Source organism: Rhinopithecus bieti, unplaced genomic scaffold (genome assembly GCF_001698545.2).
Source record: "Rhinopithecus bieti isolate Rb0 unplaced genomic scaffold, ASM169854v2 scaffold_6979, whole genome shotgun sequence".
NCBI lineage: Eukaryota > Metazoa > Chordata > Mammalia > Primates > Cercopithecidae > Rhinopithecus > Rhinopithecus bieti.
The window spans coordinates 1,308,427-1,330,280 of record NW_016805527.1 but is presented as its reverse complement, the minus strand read 5'-3'; the positions used below and the strand labels follow the sequence as shown (position 1 = coordinate 1,330,280).

The window sequence follows — 21,854 nt, the reverse complement described above, 5'->3', positions numbered from 1 at the left end:
TTGAGATTTAAGGTAGGAATTACTGATTTATCTTCACGGACATATTTGTCCTTTAGGTTCCTAAACTCCCATCATTTTACAACAAGAATGTTTTACCCCATTAATAGGTAAAGACAAAAATTACCTATTTCTCCATGTTAATTCTAAATAATAATAATAATAATAATAATAAAACAAAAGCAAAACCAGAAATGACCTCTGAGCACAGTGTCCAGCTTTAGCTCATACTGCACATGGAGAAGCGGATGCCTTGATCAGAGAAGTGCCACACACAGGCTGACACTTTCACATCCCCATCTCCCAGTTTTGATGAACTATTTGTCTTCAACTCCTAAAGTGAGTAGAAATTCTTTTTAACCTCTGGGGAGAATGTCCCTTCCTGGATTGTGCTACTTTCTCTGCTTTCCTGTCTCATTCTACAGTTATTCTTTCATTGCTGTTTAGCAAATCTAGAAGGATCAAATGAGGAACTGAGCCATAATGTAATGAGATGAAATTTGGAGGCATGACATACACATTTACGCCAGTCCCTCTGCTGTTTTGTTTTTTTTTTTTTTTTTTTTTTTTTTTTGAGATGGAGTCTCGAGTACAGTGGCCGGATCTCAGCTCACTGCAAGCTCCGCCTCCCGGGTTCACGCCATTCTCCTGCCTCAGCCTCCCGAGTAGCTGGGACTGCAGGCGCTGGCCACCACGCCCGGCTAGTTTTTGTATTTTTTAGTAGAGACGGGGTTTCACCGTGTAGACCAGGATGGTCTCGATCTCCTGACCTCGTGATCCGCCCGTCTCGGCCTCCCAAAGTGCTGGGATTACAGGCTTGAGCCACCGCGCCCGGCCCCTCTGCTGTCTTGAAGTGAAGCAAACCCCTACTTTAGACCCTTGAAGGAGAGAGCAATACTTCCTTCCTCTCTGATCAGAACCCTTCTAGGGTTTTGTGCACCGCCCTTACTCCTGCTCCCAGCCCTGCAGGCATCCTTGCTTATTCAAACTGTTCTTTCTCTCAGGTTGCCTTTCAGAGGTGTCCTCACTCCTGCTGTAACTTTTGGTATTTTTTGACAGTGATTTAGATTTCTTCCTGCCTGTTATTATTTAATTTTCCTTGATTAAAACATCTCTCAGAAACCACACACTTGTGTGCTTTTTATTTCTTTGTGTTAATTTGTCCATCATTAAAAAAATAAAAATAAAAGTAATAAATTAATAAATAAATAAATAAATCAAGCTCTTCTATTTACTTTTTAAAATGGTTTTCCACAAAAAGCCCTATCTGGGCTTCCCCCAAAGCCTGAACAAAAGAACCCACTACACTTTCAACTTCGTAATCACATATGTCTGTTGCCTTCTTCTCAGGCAGAAAACTGCTCACTTTTGAAGCCGGGACAGATTCAGCCAGCTAGTGGCCCATCCTGCACAGGGGCCTGCTGTTTTTCTGCTTGCCTGTAGCACCATTTCTACCGGCATTTCATGGTTTTTCTCCCAGGCGTCACCAGATTCTCTTCTCCTTCCCTTTCAAGTGCCCATTCTCTGGCTCTGGACCATCAAAGCTTGCGCATTTATATAAAATAACTTTTAATAGTTTCCTCAACTACATCTGCAGAAATCACCGAATTTCCTGCCTAATCGTCGGATCCGAATATTATTGTATTTTGCCTTACTTCCTCTTATCAGAATTGCCATAGGATAGTCAGGTTAAGTCAGCCATTCATCGCCCCTTGTGGAGGCTTTATTTTATCTCTTATGCTCTTTTAAAATCACAACACTATCTATCTGACACATTTTCAAATTATACTTACTGACCATTGTCATTTAAAAATTACCTTAGGGAAAGGAACTTTTAAATGTCTGATTACTGTTAAAAATATTTTATGCAGTATTTTCCAACCAGACCACAACTTTCTTATGCCAAATATATAAATGTATCTATGTCCATGTAAATAAATGTATGCAACTCAAAGGTGATTTCTATTTGGAAGCTTTAACCTGCCAGCCCCAATCAAAAATGATAATTATAATCATGTTTACTCTTAATCATCTTCTCATTTATGAATAATTGCTAATATTTATGCCCCCTCTTATTAAGCTGCCCAGATTCTGAGCTAATATACTTCATAGTATTTAGCTTTAACTGCCCCTTTATTATCAACGAAGTAGATTAAACTAAATGTTTAACCTTCCCAAACAAATGAGCATTAAGTGTCAAGAGGTTAAGCTAATTACATCTATGCTTATAAGCAGCTGAGTGGACCTCAGCTCCCCCTAGAAAGCTGATAACAAAGTCCTTACCCTTAACCGGTGTACTATTGCTTTGAACTATGAAACCTGGGAATAATTACCTCAAAACTCGTCTACTCAGGGACACAAATCATGTTTCCTCCTCTATGCCCTGGTTTGGACTTTCTGTTTTATTTAAAACTGAAATAAGTCAGGCACCGGCCTGGCCTCGAGCTTAAAATCCAGCGACTCTGCCTGAGGCCTCCTTGGACCCGAGACGGGGAAGATCATTGAGGTCAACGGAGTTTCAAGACCTGCTTGACCAACATGGCTGCAAACCCGTTCTCTACTAAAATAATTTTAAAAAATTATCCGGGCATGGTGCCCCACATGCCTGTAGTCCCAGCTAACTTGGGAGCCCTGAATGAAGGAGAATTCCACTAGTAACCTGCGAGGTGGAGGTTGCAGTGAGCTGAGATCATGCCACTGCATTCCAGCTGGGTGACATAGCTATCTCTGTCTCAAAAACTAAATAAATAAAAAAATAAAATTAAAATAAAAATAAAATAAATAAAAATTGAAATAAATGTGTCAAAAATGACCAAGATCAAGTAAACAATTTTGTAAGATAAAGGGTTGAGTACTAATTGTTTCAAATTTTCCAAATAAAATATATCTTTATATTAGTTGTAATAATTGTATTCCTTTTAACTTATTAGTGGTATCTGGGCAAAAATATTTAAATAACAACTGTTGCTATAAGTGCACGCACAAGCTTGCATACATTTTTCTGCATTTCGCTTCCCCTGTTATTTTTACTCAAGTCCAATTTGCTTGTTTTCACTATAGACAAAATGGATATGTTCATTTCCATCATAAAAGTAGATAACAGGGCCTGGCACGGGGTTCACATCTGTAATCCCAGCACTTTGGGAGGCTGAGGTGGGTGGATCACAAGGTCAAGAGATCAAGACCATCCTGGCCAACATGATGAAACCCCCATCTCTAGTAAAAATACAAAAATTAGCCGGGCGTGGTGGCGCACACCTGTAGTCTCAGCTCTTCTGGAGGCTGAGGCAGGAGAATCGCTTGAACCTGGGAGGCAGGGGTTGCAGTGAGCCGAGATTGTGCCACGGCACTCCAGCCTGGGCGACAGAGTGAGACTCCATCTCAAAAAACAAAAAAAGGAGATAACAGGAAGACACTAAAGCTTAAATTGAGGATTATGGATTAGTCCCAATAATTAGTTGAAACCACTGGTCAATTATCATTTCAAAGACCATTTTTTTTGTATTAAATAGCTTTATTGAGGTATAATTCCAATACCATACAATTTATCCATTTAAAGTGTACAATTAAATTGTTTTTAGTATATCCACAGATCTTTGCAACTATCACGATGGTCAATTTTAGAACATTCTATCAATTCCAGACGAAATCTCATATTTATTCATCACCCTTTTATCCCCTATCTCCCCTATTTCAACGCTGAGTAATGACCATTTCCTTATTTTAGACTTTCATATGAAGGTAATCATATAGCATGTGAAAAAGACAATTTTTTTTTCCCAAAATCAAACGAAGTATGTTGGCAGACAAAGATAGCATCCAGAAGAATGATGACACTTGCCCATATTCCTCCAGGTGATATTCCTTTACTTGCCTCTTCTGTAATTGTCCATTGCAGCTCTTAACTCTAATCACTGTTATTCTCTGCTTGCAAGTAGTTTCCTTTCTCTAAAAGGAAAAATAATGGTTAGCTCTATGCATCTTCCCTGCACCCCAAGCCCATAATGTGATTGATTGATTAATTGATTGATTGAAGTAATAGTAATATTGAACTGAAAAGATTACTTGGCAAGACTCCTGATGCTCTAAAAGCAGTCCAGGTTTTATTTGGTGGTATTTCACAGTAACACTGGTAAAATCATTGTATAGAGTCCTTCTCAAAATGCTTTAGATGGGATTTTATATCCTTCTTCGTACAGAGCTAGCTATAAAATCCACTATGCTTTGTAAAAAGAATACTACAAAGCTGAACAATGTATGTGTGAACATTACCTGGGCTGTGCTTTAGAACACTGCCTCCCTTTTCCTAATCTTGGATTTCTCCATAAACTAGAATAACAGTGCTCAGTTAATTCCAACATTCCCTAAACCACAGTCAGGAGCCACAGCCCCCCCAGGAGTGCCTTGGGGATAAGATGGCGATGAAAGCCTTTCCCCGACCTCATGCCATTTATACTCCAGTAGGAAAGTAGACTTTGATCAAATTGTTACCAAAATAAATGTAAATCACAGGCATGATCCGGTGCTACATAACTGAATTATTTCAAGTAAGGAGACACTGAAGGAGGGGGCTTTAAGCCAAAATTTCAAAATGAACAGTTTCCAGGTTAGGAGGAAGGGAGGAGCATACCTGGCCGGACAACAGTGCATGCTTGTGTCCTTCAGGTTCAGGGCGATGGAGGTCCAGGAGCTGCACTGGAAGAGGGGCAGTTTAAAGATTCTCATTATATTCAAGTGTCATGGAAGCCTATCACCTGTTTTAAACAGGGCAAGCCACATAATTTGATTATTGACTGCAAAACCTTACATTTCCCCATTTAGGCCCTGCACGAAATCTAATTAACTGTAGCAGCTGAGCTGCTCACAAGTTTTTCAGTAATGAAGGCAATATGATTTTGAGTTCCAATTTTATCTTCTGAGTTTTGTCTTAAAATTTAGTAATTACTAAAGTAATTTTCAGAAATCAGTTTAAAAAGTATGTCAGAGCTCCAAATGTCTAATTTAAAAGCAAAAAAAAAAAAAAAAAAAAAAAAAAAAAAAAAAAAAAAAAAAAAAAAAACAAACCACAGTCCAGAGGCAGTGGCTCATGCCCATAATCCCAGCATTTTGGGAGGTCGACTCAGGCAGATCACCCGAGGTCAGGGAGGGGTTCAAGACCAGCCTGGCCAACATGGTGAAATCCCGTCTCTACAAAAATACCAAAATTAGCGGGGCACGATGCTGGGTGCCTGTAATCCCAGTTACTCATGAGGCTGAGGCTCAGCTACTCATGAGAATCACCTGAACTGGGAAGTGGAGGTTGCAATGAGTCAAGATCGTGCCATTGCACTCCAGTCTGTGAACAGAGCGAGACTCCCTCTCAAAAAAATAAAATAAAATAGAAACAGAATAACAAAACCCAAAAGCCATGTTTGGATTCAAACCACTCAAATTTTAGGATAAATTTTACATGTAAAAGAAAAATTATGGTAAAATAAATGTTAGTTACATTTTGCATTACAAAGATAGTTATAATACTCTCCCCTTAACCTTGGGGGATACATTTCAAGACCCAGTAGTTGCCCAAAACTGCAGACAGTATTGAATCCTATACTGCATATAATATATTTGCTTACATATGCATATTTGTGATAAAGTTTAATTTGTAAATTAGTATAGTAAAAGATTAACAGTAACTAATAATAAAATGGAACAATTATAACAATACACTATAATAAAAGTTATGTGAATGTGCTTCCTTTCTCTCACAAAATACTGTATTGTACTGTACCCTAGATAACTGAAAGCACAGAAAGCGAAACACAAATAAGCAGGGGATTGCTGTACCAGTCTGGGTGTTGAAGAAAGAATGGGATTATTGAGCCAACCCGCAGAAAAACTATCTCAAAAACCTTGTTTCTGGACACCAAAATAGGTTTCCCAATGTCCTGCCATGGTAATTTGCATTAATAGTCTATGCATTAAAATAAGTTGTGTTCAGTAGTAGAGTAAGAGAAAAGGGTGACATGCAAAAACAGCTGAAGGAAAATACTCTGATAACAGCCTCACTGATGAGACCAGCAAAAACATGTTTTTCCTTGTCCCAGAATATCTGAATCACTATATCTGGATGATGGCTTCATCTTTTAATTTCACCTAAAAGTTCATCAGTTAATGACTCATTTGAATTAACCAGCTTTTTCCTTCTAAGAAACGTAGATGCATCCTTAACATCCTTTCTAATTTCCAAGTATCCTTAGAGGCTATCAGTGACCTTACACTAGGGCTGGGAAAGCCTTAGACTTCATTCATTCATTCATTCATTCATTCATTCATTCAATTCAACAAACATTTCAAAGATAAACCAGACATTATTTCAGGCACTAGGTTTACATCAATACACGAAACAAACTACTAAAAACATCTGTGCCTTGAAGAAATTTGCATTTTAGTTAGGAATGGGAAGGAGAAAGAAAACAGTACGTGTGAGAAATGAATAAATAGCATGTTAGATACTGATAACTGTAATGGAACAAAATAGAGCATATAATAGGGAATTGGGAATTTGGAGTCCTAACTCATAAATATTAAGGGTCTTCGAAGGGATTAGTCCTAATCTTATTTACCACTTTAATGCTATGTGAGTTTCCTCATAAATCTTAATAGATGCACTATGTTAGCGTAATAACCATCCTTTATTCAGTGTTCACTGTGTGCAAATAAGCACGTAATTTCCACCACGCTGTCAGCCACAAATCACTATCTCTGCTCTAATCAGAGGCAGGGTCATCTTAGACACAGTCTGTATTTGTTAGGGACACACAGACCAAACAGCAGAACAAGTGGGAGCCATTGTAACCTACGCCAGTGTCTTCCCCCATAGAGCTGAGGGGTGCAGTGCACGAATATTAGGTTACTGTGAAACAGTGAGGAAAAGGGAATTGAGCAGTGGGCTTGAAATTCAGTGTGAGTAGGACAGTTTTCATTATCTTAATTATCATATTTCTTCTTAATATTCTGGAAGTGGAAAGGACTCTACTTGCCAAGAAAAAAAAAATTAAATATCCCTGCTTTTAAAAAAAGATTGACTATTTTATATTTAAATATACTGGCAATTCAGTGTTAAAAATGGACATGCAAGGGAAAAAAAGATTATCTCTTCCAAAATAATTTTTTGTGCTTGGAAAACAAAAAGCTTAGGTGATTTACATATTCTGAAGGTAGAACAACTTCAATGGAATTCAGACTGTCTTTTCAACTAGCCTGTGTTACAAGTTCTATGCTTCTTTTCATGTGTGACATTTTATCCTTTTATGTACTGATTTCATTTTTCGACTACTGCTTTTAACTTTCTCAACACTGTCATAAAAAAAAATGGGATTTTGTTCAGTTTTAAGGATTCATTTTATTTTCTTTCACATAAATTTAGCTTACTTGTCTTTTTTTTTTTTTCATATCTCATTGGGTCAAATAAAAAATAGTACTGTTGCAGGCCGGGCGCGGTGACTCACCTCTGTAATCCCAGCACTTTGGGAGGCCGAGGCGGATGGATCACAAGGTCAGGAAATCGAAACTATCCTGGCCAACGTGGTGAAACCCCGTCTGTACGAAAAATACAAAAATTAGCTCGGTGTGGCACACTTATAGTCCCAGCTAGTTGGGAGGCTGAGGCAGGAGAATGATGTGAACCTGGGAGCCGGAGGTTGCTTTGAGCCAAGATCGCACCACTGCACTCCAGCCTGGGCGACAGAGCAAGTGTCCGTCTCAACAAACAAACAAACAAATAAATAAATAGTAGTACTTCAATATTCTTGGCAGTATGTTTTACTCTGTAAAATTTTTAGTATGTGCTTTCACACAAAGAGGAATTCAACACTAAGGAAGGAAATGCAGATGAATCCCTGGTTTTACATGCATATGCACATTCTAATTTTGTTTATCCATTTGTTCCGGTAAAGTTCTCTCTGCTTCCTTGGCATCCCAAGGGGTCACTGCACCACCAAAAGCCCTTAGCTGCCAGCACAGAATAACTTAGCAGGATACCAGTAATACATAATCACTGTTAATATATAATTACTGGTGTTTGGAATCCTAAGTAAGAATTTCTATTGGACAGCATTGTTACACATTAAAGAGAATGCCTATCTAAATACATAATCAATATTTGTTGATAAATGAAAACTTTCAAAGCCAGTTGTTATTATTGGATGTCTCAGCAAAATTCTAAACAGGTAGATAATTTTCATGAGAGCACTATCTCCTTAGTGGAGAAATTCCACAAGTTTATTTAAATTCTGCCCGGTATCCACTTAACATTCCGTTCAGAACCTGTATCGTTTCTTAGCTAAAAGCAGCATTTTTTTTATATATTAAAAAGTACAGTGTATGATTTTCTCCTTTCAGGGAGGAGCAGAACATAACATTCCAGTTGTTGTTTCAAAAATCTCCAAGGAACAAAGAGGTAACGTGTTTAGAGAATTGTGTACCAGCCATTTCTTTAAGACATTGTGTTTGAAGTGTGACATGATATTTAAGAATCATAAATTACGATGTGATTGACTGGCTTCAGCTTCCCCACCTTCAGGCATTAGTGGCTGAGTTCGCTTCCTAGGTCCTTTCCCTTTATCCTCTTGTGGGGGAGGGCTTCTCTGACAGAAGGGGAACAAGGATGAAAGATAGGAACCCATGAAAGCAGGTAAGAGTTAGGGACTGCACGGCTTTTCAGTTGTTTCATTAAACCAACAAAGATACAAAAGTAATGATAACAAGTCCCATTGAGTAAAGACAATTTCAAGTATCTGTTTTTCAGTTCTAATTTGCAGTTTTACTCAGCTAACCATTCATAAGAAACTGTAGGAAAACAAATGGAGATATAAAGCAGATGTTGCAAGAACTGAAATTAGTAAAACAATGTAATGTTTAAAAATGAACTTGGAGCCAATTCCATAGATGACAGATTAAATGTCTATGTCTTAAACTTTTTCACGGAGACCTAATAATCTTAAGTGCGTGAGAAAATGTGGTCTCCTACCCTTAGAAGAGCGGCTCATTTTTAGCAACTGTTAGGTCTGCAATAGTAAAAGTAAATGGAAATATGTCTGCCTGTGCTTCAGTAATTAGACTGAATCATATTGTTTTGAATTTCCATTTTTTTCTGGATCTTTTAAGATGCTAACCATATAGAACACTTAATTTTTACATTAGTAAATTTTATCTTTAATTAAAAGTCCTTTCATCTGGATAGCAAAATAGTCAATATGTTATCAACTGTGCTTTTCATTCACAGCGGAACTTTCGGGACTTCTCTTTATTGGAGATGCAATTCTACAGGTATACATTTTATCATTATATGTGTGGTCAAAACATTAACTCAGTTTACAATATGCCATAGGAAACTATGCTTTTCTTTTCATTGCAGATAAATGGCATTAATGTGAGAAAATGTAGACATGAAGAAGTGGTGAGTTTACTTTTTCCTAATGTTATAATTTTCCCCATGTGCAAATAAGAATGTAGTGCATTGCTGAAGATTGTCATTTCATTCATTAGGCAGATATGACATTTATCCAGTTTGATATCAAATTTCCAAATGTTCTCTTAATTTTTTTAAAATTAGAAATAGATTAATGAGTCCTATCAAGGATGAAATGTGTTTTGAAGTTCTTACTTAAAGATGAACATTTTCTATGTTTTTCCGGTTTTTGTATCTACCCCTACCAGTCAATGTCCATGAAATACACATTAGGTGAACTGTATCTCTAAATCTCTGTAAGTGTTTAAAAGCTTATAAACAATTCATTTATGCCTGTAGAATGCCACACAGTAGAGGCATCACTATTCATGGGATTTCACATCGGCAGATTCAACCAACCATCTGTAGAAAATACTTGAGGAAGAACAATAAGAAATAACAATCAATAATAAAAATAATTCAAAACAATATAACAATTATTACACAGTATTTGCATTATATTAGATATTACAGGTTATCTAAAGATGATTTTAGGCATACAGGAGGATGTGCATAGTTTGTATGCAAATACTACAACTTGTTATTATATAAGGGACTTGAGCATCCATGGGTGTTGGTATCCTCTGGAGTCCTTCCTGAAACCAATCCCCCACAGACAGATTACCTAGGAACAAATGGAAGGACATATAAAGACTGCAAGTGTGTATTGTCTGTGTGTGTGAGTGTGTGTGTTTGTGTGTGTGTGTGTGAGAGAGAGAGAGAGAGAGAGAGAGAGAGAGAGAGAGAGAGAGAGAGAACCTTAACCTCAAGGCAGACAGGTTTAACACTAGGCAGAGTAGTCATCCAGTTTTATGGTGGTGTTTTCTTAGATTTGTGAATGTGCAGGTTCCCAAGCTCTGGAATTACATATTCTAATTCAGTAAGTTTGGGTGGGCCCAGGGATGTGGATTTTAGCAACCGGCCTAAGTGGTTCCATTATAGGTGGCCTCTAAATTCAACTTTCAGAGAAGCTGAAAGGTTAAGGAACTTCTGTTGGGGGTGGTGAAATGACATTAAAAAGTACAGAAAGGAACAGGACTGTGATAGGCATTCTGGGACATGTCTGTCGTGGTTGATTAAATATCATTCTAAAACCTCCTGATTTGTGTATCAGCTCCTATGGGAAACAGTAGAGGAGAAATTGTATTTAAAAGTTTATACTCAAAGGCCAAAGAAAATAAGGAATACTGTAGCCCTTTTGCTTGTCACAGCTCTAGTTTATTTGGGTTTTGAATAGACTGCTCCTCTGTTAAAAGCTATTTAGAGAAAACTATGTTGATACATTTCAAATCTCAGAGAGGCAACCTCAAGTGTCTGTGAAAGCCACGGCTGCACAAGAACTGATACGAAGGAGGGTTTTTAATTAGGAACACTTGGCATAACTAATCAAGGTTTTTTAGTATTTGTCACTTGTCTTTGTCTTCTTAAAATCTTATTTGAGCCATACTCTTGCCACTCTGTTCTCAACTTTATGTAGAATATACATATTTCAAATCCCAAGTTTCCTACAAATATGTGCAAAGAAAACTAATATTTTAGAATAAATTTGTAAACAAGTGAGAAACCAGCACAGCACAGTCTTCTATTTTGCAGATTCCTATGTAAATTTTAAATTTAGTCACATAAGCCAAGCTGCTTGTAACTTGACTCTTTTTTCAAAAGTACAAAGTGATTTTAAACTCATTACCCAGGGAGTAAAAACAAGTGCATTCTCTTTTAAAACCACATGCTGTTAGATGGAATTCAATTTGCCCTTCAGAGGCAGGCAGCATGCTTAGACAAACTGAGATGGAGCTTTGATTAAACAGATTAGTGCAGCATGAATGATTAGAATGTGCTAATAATTCCACTTCTGAATGGTGCTCATTTTGTTATAAAGGAAAGAAATTTGGGATTGTATTGCAAATTACATGTGGTCCTTCACAATAAACTTTTATTTTTTTTCTGAGAAGCTTAACTCTACCAGCTTTGAAATATGAGTACTAATATTTTCATTTATATCTAATAATTGACTTTCCAACAGCTATTAGATGCTTTGTCCTCACTGCTTATTAGCTAAGCCAATAGACTTACACCTCAGTAGAACAGAGATATTAATTAAATGTTTAATAATAAACCTACAAGGGCAGAAAAAGGTATAACAAGCTCAGAGAATGTAGGTGGTTTTCAGCTAGCATGCTGATGTACCACATTTCTTATTCCAAATAGCATGCTGATATGCCAGATTCCTTGTAAAACACCAAATTCAGAAACAAATTGGGCAGGTATGGAAGCATGTTGTTTGTGCATATGTAACTTTTATTTTATACACCTACGCTATTCCTTGATGTTAGAAATTGTGCATTCAGCCTATGATCAGCTTTACCGTCAAACAGGCTTCAACAGTGTAAATGTTTTGTGTTGCAGTTATTAGGTTTGATTTATATAGAAGGGGGATTTTACATTGTCCCGGTAGTGGACAGTACCTGGTGCTGTGAGCAGTGGGTGCTCAGTAGATTTGTGGATAGGATTCTGTAACCAAATGCCTAGAATTAGATCACAGAAGCATTTACATCTACTGTATATATTTCTCATGGGACCAGTACGGATGTATAATAAGTGAATTTCTGGCTTCACTCACATCACCCACTGCATTCTTGCTGGAAGATTGTTAAGGAAGAGAATCTCACAGTTTCCTCATGACAGGAAACTAGAACCAGTGCCCAGCACTGCTTGGCATGCAGCATAGTGCACACATAGGGCTTCAATGCTCAGAAACAATTCTGCAAATCGTAGCTCAACCACTTATGAACATTGTAATTTAAGGTCAACAGACTGAACTAACCTTTTCTATCTCTCTATCATGTATTCATAAAAATGAACAAGTAATAAATGTTGTGGGAATGAATGAGAATACCATATGTGAAACTCTAAGCATATACCTGGCAATTAAGTAGTCATACATTATTTTGATGCCACCAAATGCCGCCGCTCACATGCTGCTGCTCTTCTCCCTATTCCCCCTCCATGGGCACTGCTGTGTCAAGGTGGGACAGTGTCTGCTTAGGACCCATGATGGGTCCTGGGGGATCACACACAGACAGAGCCAATGCTGCTGCTCAGCATCCCATGCTTCCTCCAACAATTCCAGTGAGGAGTTGACATCATAAAGAGTGGCAAGGCAAGACTGGCAGGACTGTGTGAAAAATGGGGATTCCTTGTTCATCCTAGCAGTGTGTCTTTTTATTTTCCATGTAAACATGTTTTGGAGCTTATGAGTTGTGCCTCCAAGATACCAAAAGTCATCAAGGAAAGCGATCTATTGCCACTGCAGATGTTAAATTGATGCTGCTCTCCTTACCACTGAATCCTAAACACAGTAAACTGATGGTCATCTCTATATCTTGTCATCTGTATTTTTCTTTTGCTTAACAAGTAAACTGATCACATATCAAGAATTATTTGGGCCAGGTGTGGTGGCTTATGCCTATAATCCCAGCACTTTGGGAGGCTGAGGTGGGTGGATCATGAGGTCAGGAGTTCAAGACCACCCTGGCCAACATGGTGAAACCCCGTCTCTACTAAAAATACAAAAAAATTAGCTGGGCGTGGTGACATGCACATGTAACTCCAGCTAATCAGGAGGCTGAGGCAGGAGAATTGCTTGAACCCGGGAGGCGGAGGTTGCAGTGAGCTGAGGTCATGTCACTGCACTCTAGCCTGGGCAACAGAGCAAGACTCCATCTGAAAAAAAATCAAAGAAAACAAAATTAAACAACAACAACAACAAATGAATTGTATGAGTGGCTGGGTGGCTGGGCACAGTGGCTCACGCCTGTAATCCCAACACTTTGGGAGGCCCAGGAGGACAGATCACTTGAGACCAAGGATTCCAGACCAGCCTGGCCAACATGGTGAAACCCTGTCTCTACTAAAAATACAAAAATTAGTCAGACGTGGTGGTGCACGCCTGTAATCCCAACTACTCAGGAGGTTGAGGCAGCAGATTTGCTTGAACCCGGGAGACAGAAGTTGCAGTGAACTAAGATTGTGCCACTACACTCCAGACTCTCAGAAAGAGCTAAAAAAAAAAAAAAAAAAAAGGACTTAGATCTGAGTGCCATCTATGTGAAAAGCACTGACACTGAGTACTTTTTGAGGCTGAGTACTTTGTGTGATAAGAAAGAATATATAAATAACTCTATATCACTGCAACCTTATGGTATGTGGGCATCATTTCTTTTGATTTTAATAATTGAGTATACAAAAAATTTAAGAAAACTATTAGAAAGTGGCAATATGAAAACAATGTTTATTTACAATGGTCTCTAACATATAACAATGGTGATCTTCCTCTTTTCACCAGAAATAATAGGAAATAAGATTTAACTATAGCAGAAAAGTATTCATTGAGTAGAAAGCATCCTGGTTCTAACAAGATAATCCATTCACATAACCGAAATTTCCATTTAACGAGACTTTTGAAAGAGTAAATCATCATTAGGCAAAGCAAGATGCATAGCTGATTCCAGAGGTTGCCTTTTAAAGTAGCATTTCCGCTTTCAGACTTGAGATTTATGGGTTTCAACAAAAGTATGTTCATTTGCTTTTGTTTCTATGATTTTCATGAATAGAATTTATTAGGTAATTTGAAGTGCAAAAATTAACACCTAATTCTGAAGTCATGATTTTGAACTAAACTCTAAAAAAGTTCATAATTTTAAAAGAACAGAATGAGTAACTAAAACTATGTAATTTAAAATGACACCTTCATACAATGAAAACAAATGCTGATAAAACCTAATGCAAAAATCCTGGTTAATAGCATTTTGCTTGTTATGATATATGCCTAACTTAATTTAAAATTTCCATTGGAGTAAGAACATATTCTTTTTTACTTTAGATTAATCAGACAAAAACAATAAAAGAGTTATAACAAATCATCTCGGAAAAGGTATAAATTTATACATTGCAACAATCTGGGAGGTTTTATGTGTCACCAAGGAACATATTTAGGATGTGAGTTGAGCACAAAGATCATTTTAGATTAAAACATCATGAGGTACAAGTCATGTTTTACCTAACTGCTGACGATTACATTGTTTACAATCTGGAAATAGGTTTTGAGCTCTAAGTGATTAATACTTCCTTAAGAATTCTAACCATACTGGATAGTTTTTCTCTGAATTAACTTCCACCAAGGAAAGCCATATACAATGTAATTTGACTTTTAATATTTCTTCAGTGCTCTGGGAATTGTTTAGTGCAAGGACAAAAAGGCCAGAAATACTGTCTACACTATGTCTGCTTTTGAAAATAAATAAAATATCCTTGCTTTATTTTCATACTTAGCTTTGCATTAATACTTTTAGGGATGCCTTTTTTGCTAGACCCACATATCTGTCCCCTGTATAAGTTATGCATCCAGACAGCACAGGTGACATTTTAATGACATGCATGCTTGTACTCCTGACCGCTGATTCTTATCAAATCTTTATTTGTGGTCTATTTTTTGAGTGAAATTGAACATCTTAGAGAACTGAAAGACCCGATTTTGCAAAGCTCCATCTAGTCCATCCCTTCAGCTGTAACAAAATACTTGCAACTGGGTAGCTTATAACTAATAGAGGCTTTTTTTTTTTTTACCCTCACAGTCATGGAGACTGGGAGGTCCAAGATTAAGGCAACAGCAGGCTTGGAGTGCACCGAGGGCTGCTCTCTGCTTTAAAGATGGCATCTTTTTGCAGCCTCCTCTGGAAGAGATGAAAGCTGGGTGGGTCCTCACACGGCAGAAAATATTTGAAGGGCCAAGCAACTCTCTGAAGATCTTTTATGAGAACATTAGTTCTGTTCATGAGAGTGGAACCTTCATGATTTAATAACTTCCCAAAAGACTCCACCACTTGTTACTACCACAGTGGGGGTCAAGTTTCAATATAAAATTTGGAGGGACACAAACGTTCAAACCTTAGCACGTTCTAATAATGAGACAAAACCAGGCCTGAAAAACCAATTACTTAGTAAGGCCCCAGCCAATTTCCTTGTAGAGGAGTCTAAAAACAGGATACACCCCAGCAGGCACACCTAAACCAGGTCAAATTGGGAGGAGAAAGCTGGCAGGGCAGGTATGGGTGTGCCTGCAATCCCTTCACACATTCCACAGGGATCTTCTCAGACACTCTCCTGTCTAGGGGGTTGGAATGAGGAATGTGTGTTATACAAATTCTATAATTTTCACATAGCTGACATTTTATTTTAAAATAATCAGCTGGTCAAACTGAAAGCCAAGGAGAAGAAACCATATGACAATGGAGGTTTTAACACAAGGTAAAAGTTTTGTCACACTTTTCCACTGTGTGATGTTGATAAAGGGCCTCATTCTCTCTCACCCTCGTTTCTCTCATCTGAAGGATTAAGAGTTCGAAGTAGATTATTGCTTAGGTCTTTTTCAGGTAAAATGTTAAATTATTTCATTGTCAAAGAACATAAACATTTGTTAAAGCCCACAGAGCTGCAGCACACAAAGAGAAGCCTCTAATGGGAATACCTATGGGCCTCGGTGGATGACAACGCATCTACACTGGCTCAGCAATGGTCACAAATGCACCATGCTGATGCAAGATATTAATAATAGGGGAACTCTTTGTATTCCTGACTCTCCAAATTCTCCATCAAAAGACAAATTTTAAGGTCTTCCCAAGGAGTAAATGTACACTTTTAAGCAAATGAATACAGAGATGGGAGATTAGGCAAAATGTTTTTACTTCTCTCCCCTTTTGAAATACTTTCTATATGATAATGAATAACTCTTTAAATGTAAAAATCGTAAAGATAAAAGAGGAGGAGAAGAGAAGACAGGGGGAAAGGGTTGTTGGCAATATTATTTAAGAATAGAGAGCAGATAGATGGGGGGGAACCTAAAGGGCCAAGGGGCTATAGCCAAAGTCACTATTCAGCAAACATCCCCGCTGCAGGCCTCAGACAGGAATCGTGGATGGGGGTGTTGAAAGGAAGGATTGAAGAGGTGTAGTCAAGAACAGGCAATCAAATTAGAGTTCAAGAGGCTCTGAGTATTCAGCCCCAGGCACTGCCGTAAGTACAGTGAGATGTACATTCTGGGCAGTAAGTGCTCTTTGTTTGTCCTTCCTTCAACTCTCAGAATATTGGCAGCCGGTTTCGCCACTCAGAGAAGAGGTGAGAGGATTCTTTTTTAGTGAAGTTGATCTAACAGAAATAATCCACAAATAATACATTTGGACTCTCCTGGTGCAAACAGAGTTCACCCTAAACCTCACAGTGGAACCCATTGGATAAACCATGAGTCCTGTACCCAACGCTATCAATTTGCTTTTCAGTGTCTCACTCTGAAATATTTTGTGATACCAAAGGATCATTAAAATTTGAAGAAAATCAACCACATCAAAGGCAGAGGCTAAAACGGGAAAAAAAATGGACGAAACAGACAAAGCAAGGTTTATTTAGCAAAAGGATTTTATATTGTAATATTTTCAGATAGATGGTGAAAATTAATTTGTAAATGAATTAACGCTACCATTATATATAAAAGGAACATGCAGAAAAAGAAGAACTCTTGGATATTAACACTTTGATATCCATCTTTAAAATTAGATTACAAAATGGTGGGAAACATATCAAAGTGGAATAAAGTAGCAAACAAGAAGGTAATATGGCAGATAAAGAATATGAGAGAGAGCGCATTCAATAATTTTGACATTGAACCAATGGAATTCAGAAATAAAATATTACATGAAATAAAAGGAGCATCCATTATCAAAAGAATAATACAAGAAAAATATCCAGACTTCTTGTATATGTTTTCCAGTAGAAACACAATACCAATTAAAAGAAAATGAAATAAAAGTATTTTACATGTCTATGCTTGCCATGAAGGAGCATCAAATTTTGATATTACTTTGCATTTTCCTAATGACTAAAAATATTGAACATTTTTTCTTATGTTTGTTATATATGCCTATATCACCTTTAATAATTGGGTTCACTTCTTCTTACTGATTTCTAAGAATTTGTTTACATAATCTGGCTACAAGTCAGATATACAATTCACAAATATTTTTTCCTAGTCTGTGGCTTAGTCTCTTCAATTACTTAATGGTGCTTTTTGAAGCTCAAAGGTTTTGACTGTTATGAAGTCTATTTTATCAATATTTTAATTTTGTCAGTTGTGCTTTTGGTGTCTTACTTAATAAATCTTTTCCTAATCTAAGGCCATACAGACTTACTGTCATTTCTTATTCTAATGATTTTATAGTTTCAACTCTTATATTTATGTCTAGGATCAATTTTGAGTTAATTTTTGTACATGGTAAGGTAAGGTGTCCCATTTATTGAGAAGACTATTCTTTCCTATTATATTGCCTTGCCACTTCTGTTGAAAATGAATTGCCCTAAATGTTAGAGTTTATTTCCATATTCTTAATGCTGTTCCATGAATTTATTCACATATACCAGTATTACATTCTTGTAACTTTGTAATGTGTTTTGAAATTAAATGTTGGTAAGCCATCAAACTTTGTTCTCTTTAAATCTGATTGTTAAGCAAACTGTTTATATTAGAATGGTTTTGGTTTTGTTTTATTTTTTCATTTGAGCATTTTATTTGACTCATTATAAGAGAGGAGGTAATTAAAATAAAATATTGAAATATATATTTATTTTGAATTTTCATGTACTTTTCTCCAAATGAAATACACCCTTTTTATGCATAATGATATATATTTTTTTCTTTTTCAACTTTTATTTTAGATTGTGGAGGTACATGTGCAGGTTTGTTACCTGGGTATACTGCACGTTGCTGAGGTTTGGGGTATGAAAGATCCGTTGCTCAGGTAGTGAGCATATTATTCAACAATTAGTTGTTCAGACCTTGTACCACTCCTTCCCTCCTGCCTCAGTGTCTACTGCTGCCATCTTTGTGTCCATGAATACCCGATGTTTAGCTCCCACTTCTAAAAGAACATGTGGTATTTGGTTTTCTGTTTTCGTATTATTTCACATAGGATAATAGCCTCCAGCTTTATCCATGTTGCTACAACAGACATTATTTATTTCTTTTTTACTGCCATATAACATGTCATGGTGTATATGTACCACATTTGCTTCAATCCTCCATTGATGGGTACTTAGGTTGATTCCATGACTCTGCTACTGTGAGTGGCGCTGCAATGAACATGTGAATACGTGTGCCTTTTCTGTAAAATGATTTGTTTTATTTTGGATATATACCCGGTAATGGGGATGCTGAGCCAAATGATAGTTCTGTTTAAAACTTTTTGGGAAACCTATAAATTGCTTTCCACAGTGGCTGAACTAAATTACATTCCCACCAACAGTGTATAAGCATTCCTTTTTCTCTGCAGCCTTTATTAACAGACATTCTGAATGGTGTGAGATGGTATCTCATGTGGCTTTAATGTACATTTCTTTGATGATTAGTGATGATGAGCATTTTTAAATATGTTTGTTTGCTGATTCTCCATCCTCTTTTGAGAAGTGTCTGTTCATGTCTTTTGACCATTTTTTAATAGGGCTATTTGTTTTTTGCTTGTTCTATTGTTCCAGTTCTTTAAAGACTCTGGATATCAATCCTCTGTTGGATGCATAGTTTGTGAATATTTTATCCCATTCTGGAGGTTGTATGTATATTCTTTTGATGCTTTCTTTTGCTGTGCAGAAGCTGTTTAGTTTAATTAGGTCTCACTTGTCAATTTTTGTTTTCATTGTAATTATTTTTGAGGACTTGGTCATAAATTTTTTCACAAAGCCAATGTCCAAAATGGTGTTTTCTAAGTTTTCTTCTAGGATACTTAAGAGTTCGATGTCATGCATTTAACTCTTTGATACATCTTGAGTTAATTTTTGTTTATAGTGAAATGTAGGGGTCCAGTTTCTTTCTTTTGCATATGGTTAGCCAGCTATTCCAGCACCATTTATTGAATAAGGAGTCCTTTCCTGATTATTTATTTTTGTCGACTTTGTCAAAGGTTAAATGGCTGTGGGCATACAGTTTTATTTCTGGGTTCTGTATTCTGGTTTTAGATTGACAGAAAATTGCAAAGATAGTACCAAGAATTCTAATGTACCCGTCACACATATTTCCCTAATACTAATATCTTTTGATATTATGAAATTACTATTAATATATTGCTACCAAGAAAAGCTTGCACTTTATTCAGATTTCATTAGTTTTTACCTAATGGCTTTGTTTTCCTCTTATAGGATTCCATCAGAATACACAAAGCATTTCGTAGTCATGTCTCTTCAGGGTCCTTGCTTTTGATTTTTTGGTGACTTAGAAAGTTTTAAGTAGTACTGGCCAGGTTGTTTTGTAGAATGTCATTCAGCTGAGATTTTTCTGGTGTGTTTGTTTGTGTGTGTGTGTGTGTATTTGTGTGTGTGTGTGTGTGTGTGACCGTACTGGGTTTATGTGGTTTTCCAGAGGAAGACCACAGAGTGAAATTGCCATTCTTATCACATCATACCAAGAGAAAACTACCAGCATGACTTATTACCATGGATAATAACCTTGATTACCTGTCTGAGATAGAGTTTTTCAGAATTCTTCATTGTAAATGTATTTTTTTCTGTCCAGGCTATATTTTCAAGAAGTATGTCACTATGCACAATGCCAATTATGCAGTTGAAAACTGTGCTTTACTGCGTGAGGGCAGGCTATCTACATAAATTATTTAGAATTCTGTTAACATAGATTTATCTATTTTTCTCAATTTATTATTTGATCATTTTGATAAATCACTGTGGATGCACATATATTTATTTTATACTTTGGGATGTAATCCAATACTATCTTATATATTTTACTGGTCAAATGGTTCCAGTTTTGGGTATTGGGAGCTCTTTCTGTGGACTTCAGTGTCACTTTTAAATACCCTAATATAGTAGGGGTTTTTTTGTTTGTTAATTAGTATTGTTTTGCTCTTTGCAGCTCCTCAGCTTCTGGCACTAACGTACTTTTCAGGCTGATCTTGCATATTTCCTGCCAGTCTAAGAATCAGACATTTCCCCTGGAAGTTCTGCTTGCCTTTATTAGAGAATGGTACCAGAAATCAAAATCTGGGTTCTAGGTGTGCAAAGTAGTGGTGCTTTCTAGGCCTTCTCAGCTAGGAAGGAAACCTGTGTATACATGCCTGCTCATATACACATAGAGGCATACCTTGGTGATACCGTGGGTTTGGTTCTAGATACTGCAATAAAAGACCGCATATTCGGTACATTGTACTCTGCTCCAATGACGGGTGTACCAAAATCTCAGAAATCATCACCAAAGAACTTACCCATGTAACCGAAAGCCAGCTGTACCCCCAAAACTTGAAGCCAAAATAAAAAATAAAAAGATAAAAAAGAGAATATCACACTAAAGTGAGTCTTGTAAATTTTGGTTTATGAAAATTTCTATATGGAAGTTCATATACAAGTTATATTTAAAATATACTACAGTCTATTATGCATGCAATAGGATTCTTTCTTTCTTTTTTTTTGAGATGGAGACTCCCTCTGTCGCCCAGGCTGGAGTGCAGTGGCGCGATCTGGGCTCACTGCAAGCTCCGCCTCCCAGGTTTATGCCATTCTCCTGCCTCAGCCTCCTGAGTAGCTGGGACTACAGGCGCCCGCCACCACGCCTGGCTAGTTTTTTGTATTTTTTAGTAGAGACGGGGTTTCACCAGGTTAGCCAGGATGGTCTCGATCTCCTGACCTTGTGATCCGCTCATCTCGGCCTCCCAAAGTGCTGGGATTACAGGCTTGAGCCACCGCGCCCGGCCGGATTATTTCTTAAAAATGTACATACCTTCATTAAAAATACTTATTGCTAAAGACACTAACAATTATCTTAGCTCTCAGTGAGTCATAATATTTTTGGTGGGATAGAGTTTTGCCTCAATGTTGATGACTGCTGACTGATTAGAGTAGTGGTTACTGAAGGCTGGGGTGGCTGGGGCAATTTCTTAAACTAAAACAACAATGAAATTTGCCACATCTATTGGCTCTTCCTTTCATTAAAAAATTTCTGTAATGTGATGCTGTTTAATAGTCTTTTGAACTTCTTTCAATATTGGAGTCAATTTTCTCAAACCCTGCTACTGCTTTATCAGCTACGTTTACGCAATATTCTAAATTCTTTGTTGTCATTTCAAGAATGTTCACAGCATCTTCATCAGGAAGAGTTTCCTTTCAATAAACCACTTTCTTTGCTCTTCCATACAAATCAGCTCCTCATGTATTCATGTGTTTTCATGACATGCCAGCAACTCAGTTGCATCTTCAGGTTCTACATTTTTTTTGAGACGAAGTCTCACTCTGTCACCAGGCTGGAGTGCAATGGCATGATCTT

At 37.2% G+C, this 21,854-nt stretch overlaps 1 protein-coding gene across 1 annotated transcript in view; it reads left to right on the top strand.

Moving 5' to 3' along the window:
* SNTG1 (syntrophin gamma 1) overlaps positions 1–21,854 on the top strand; it is a 408,192-nt gene that overhangs the window by 48,094 nt on the left and 338,244 nt on the right. The window contains exons 4-6 of the mRNA XM_017872759.1: positions 8,380–8,437; positions 9,263–9,306; positions 9,395–9,436. Coding sequence (XP_017728248.1) covers positions 8,380–8,437; positions 9,263–9,306; positions 9,395–9,436 — 144 coding nt within the window. The remainder of the gene's footprint in view (positions 1–8,379; positions 8,438–9,262; positions 9,307–9,394; positions 9,437–21,854) is intronic.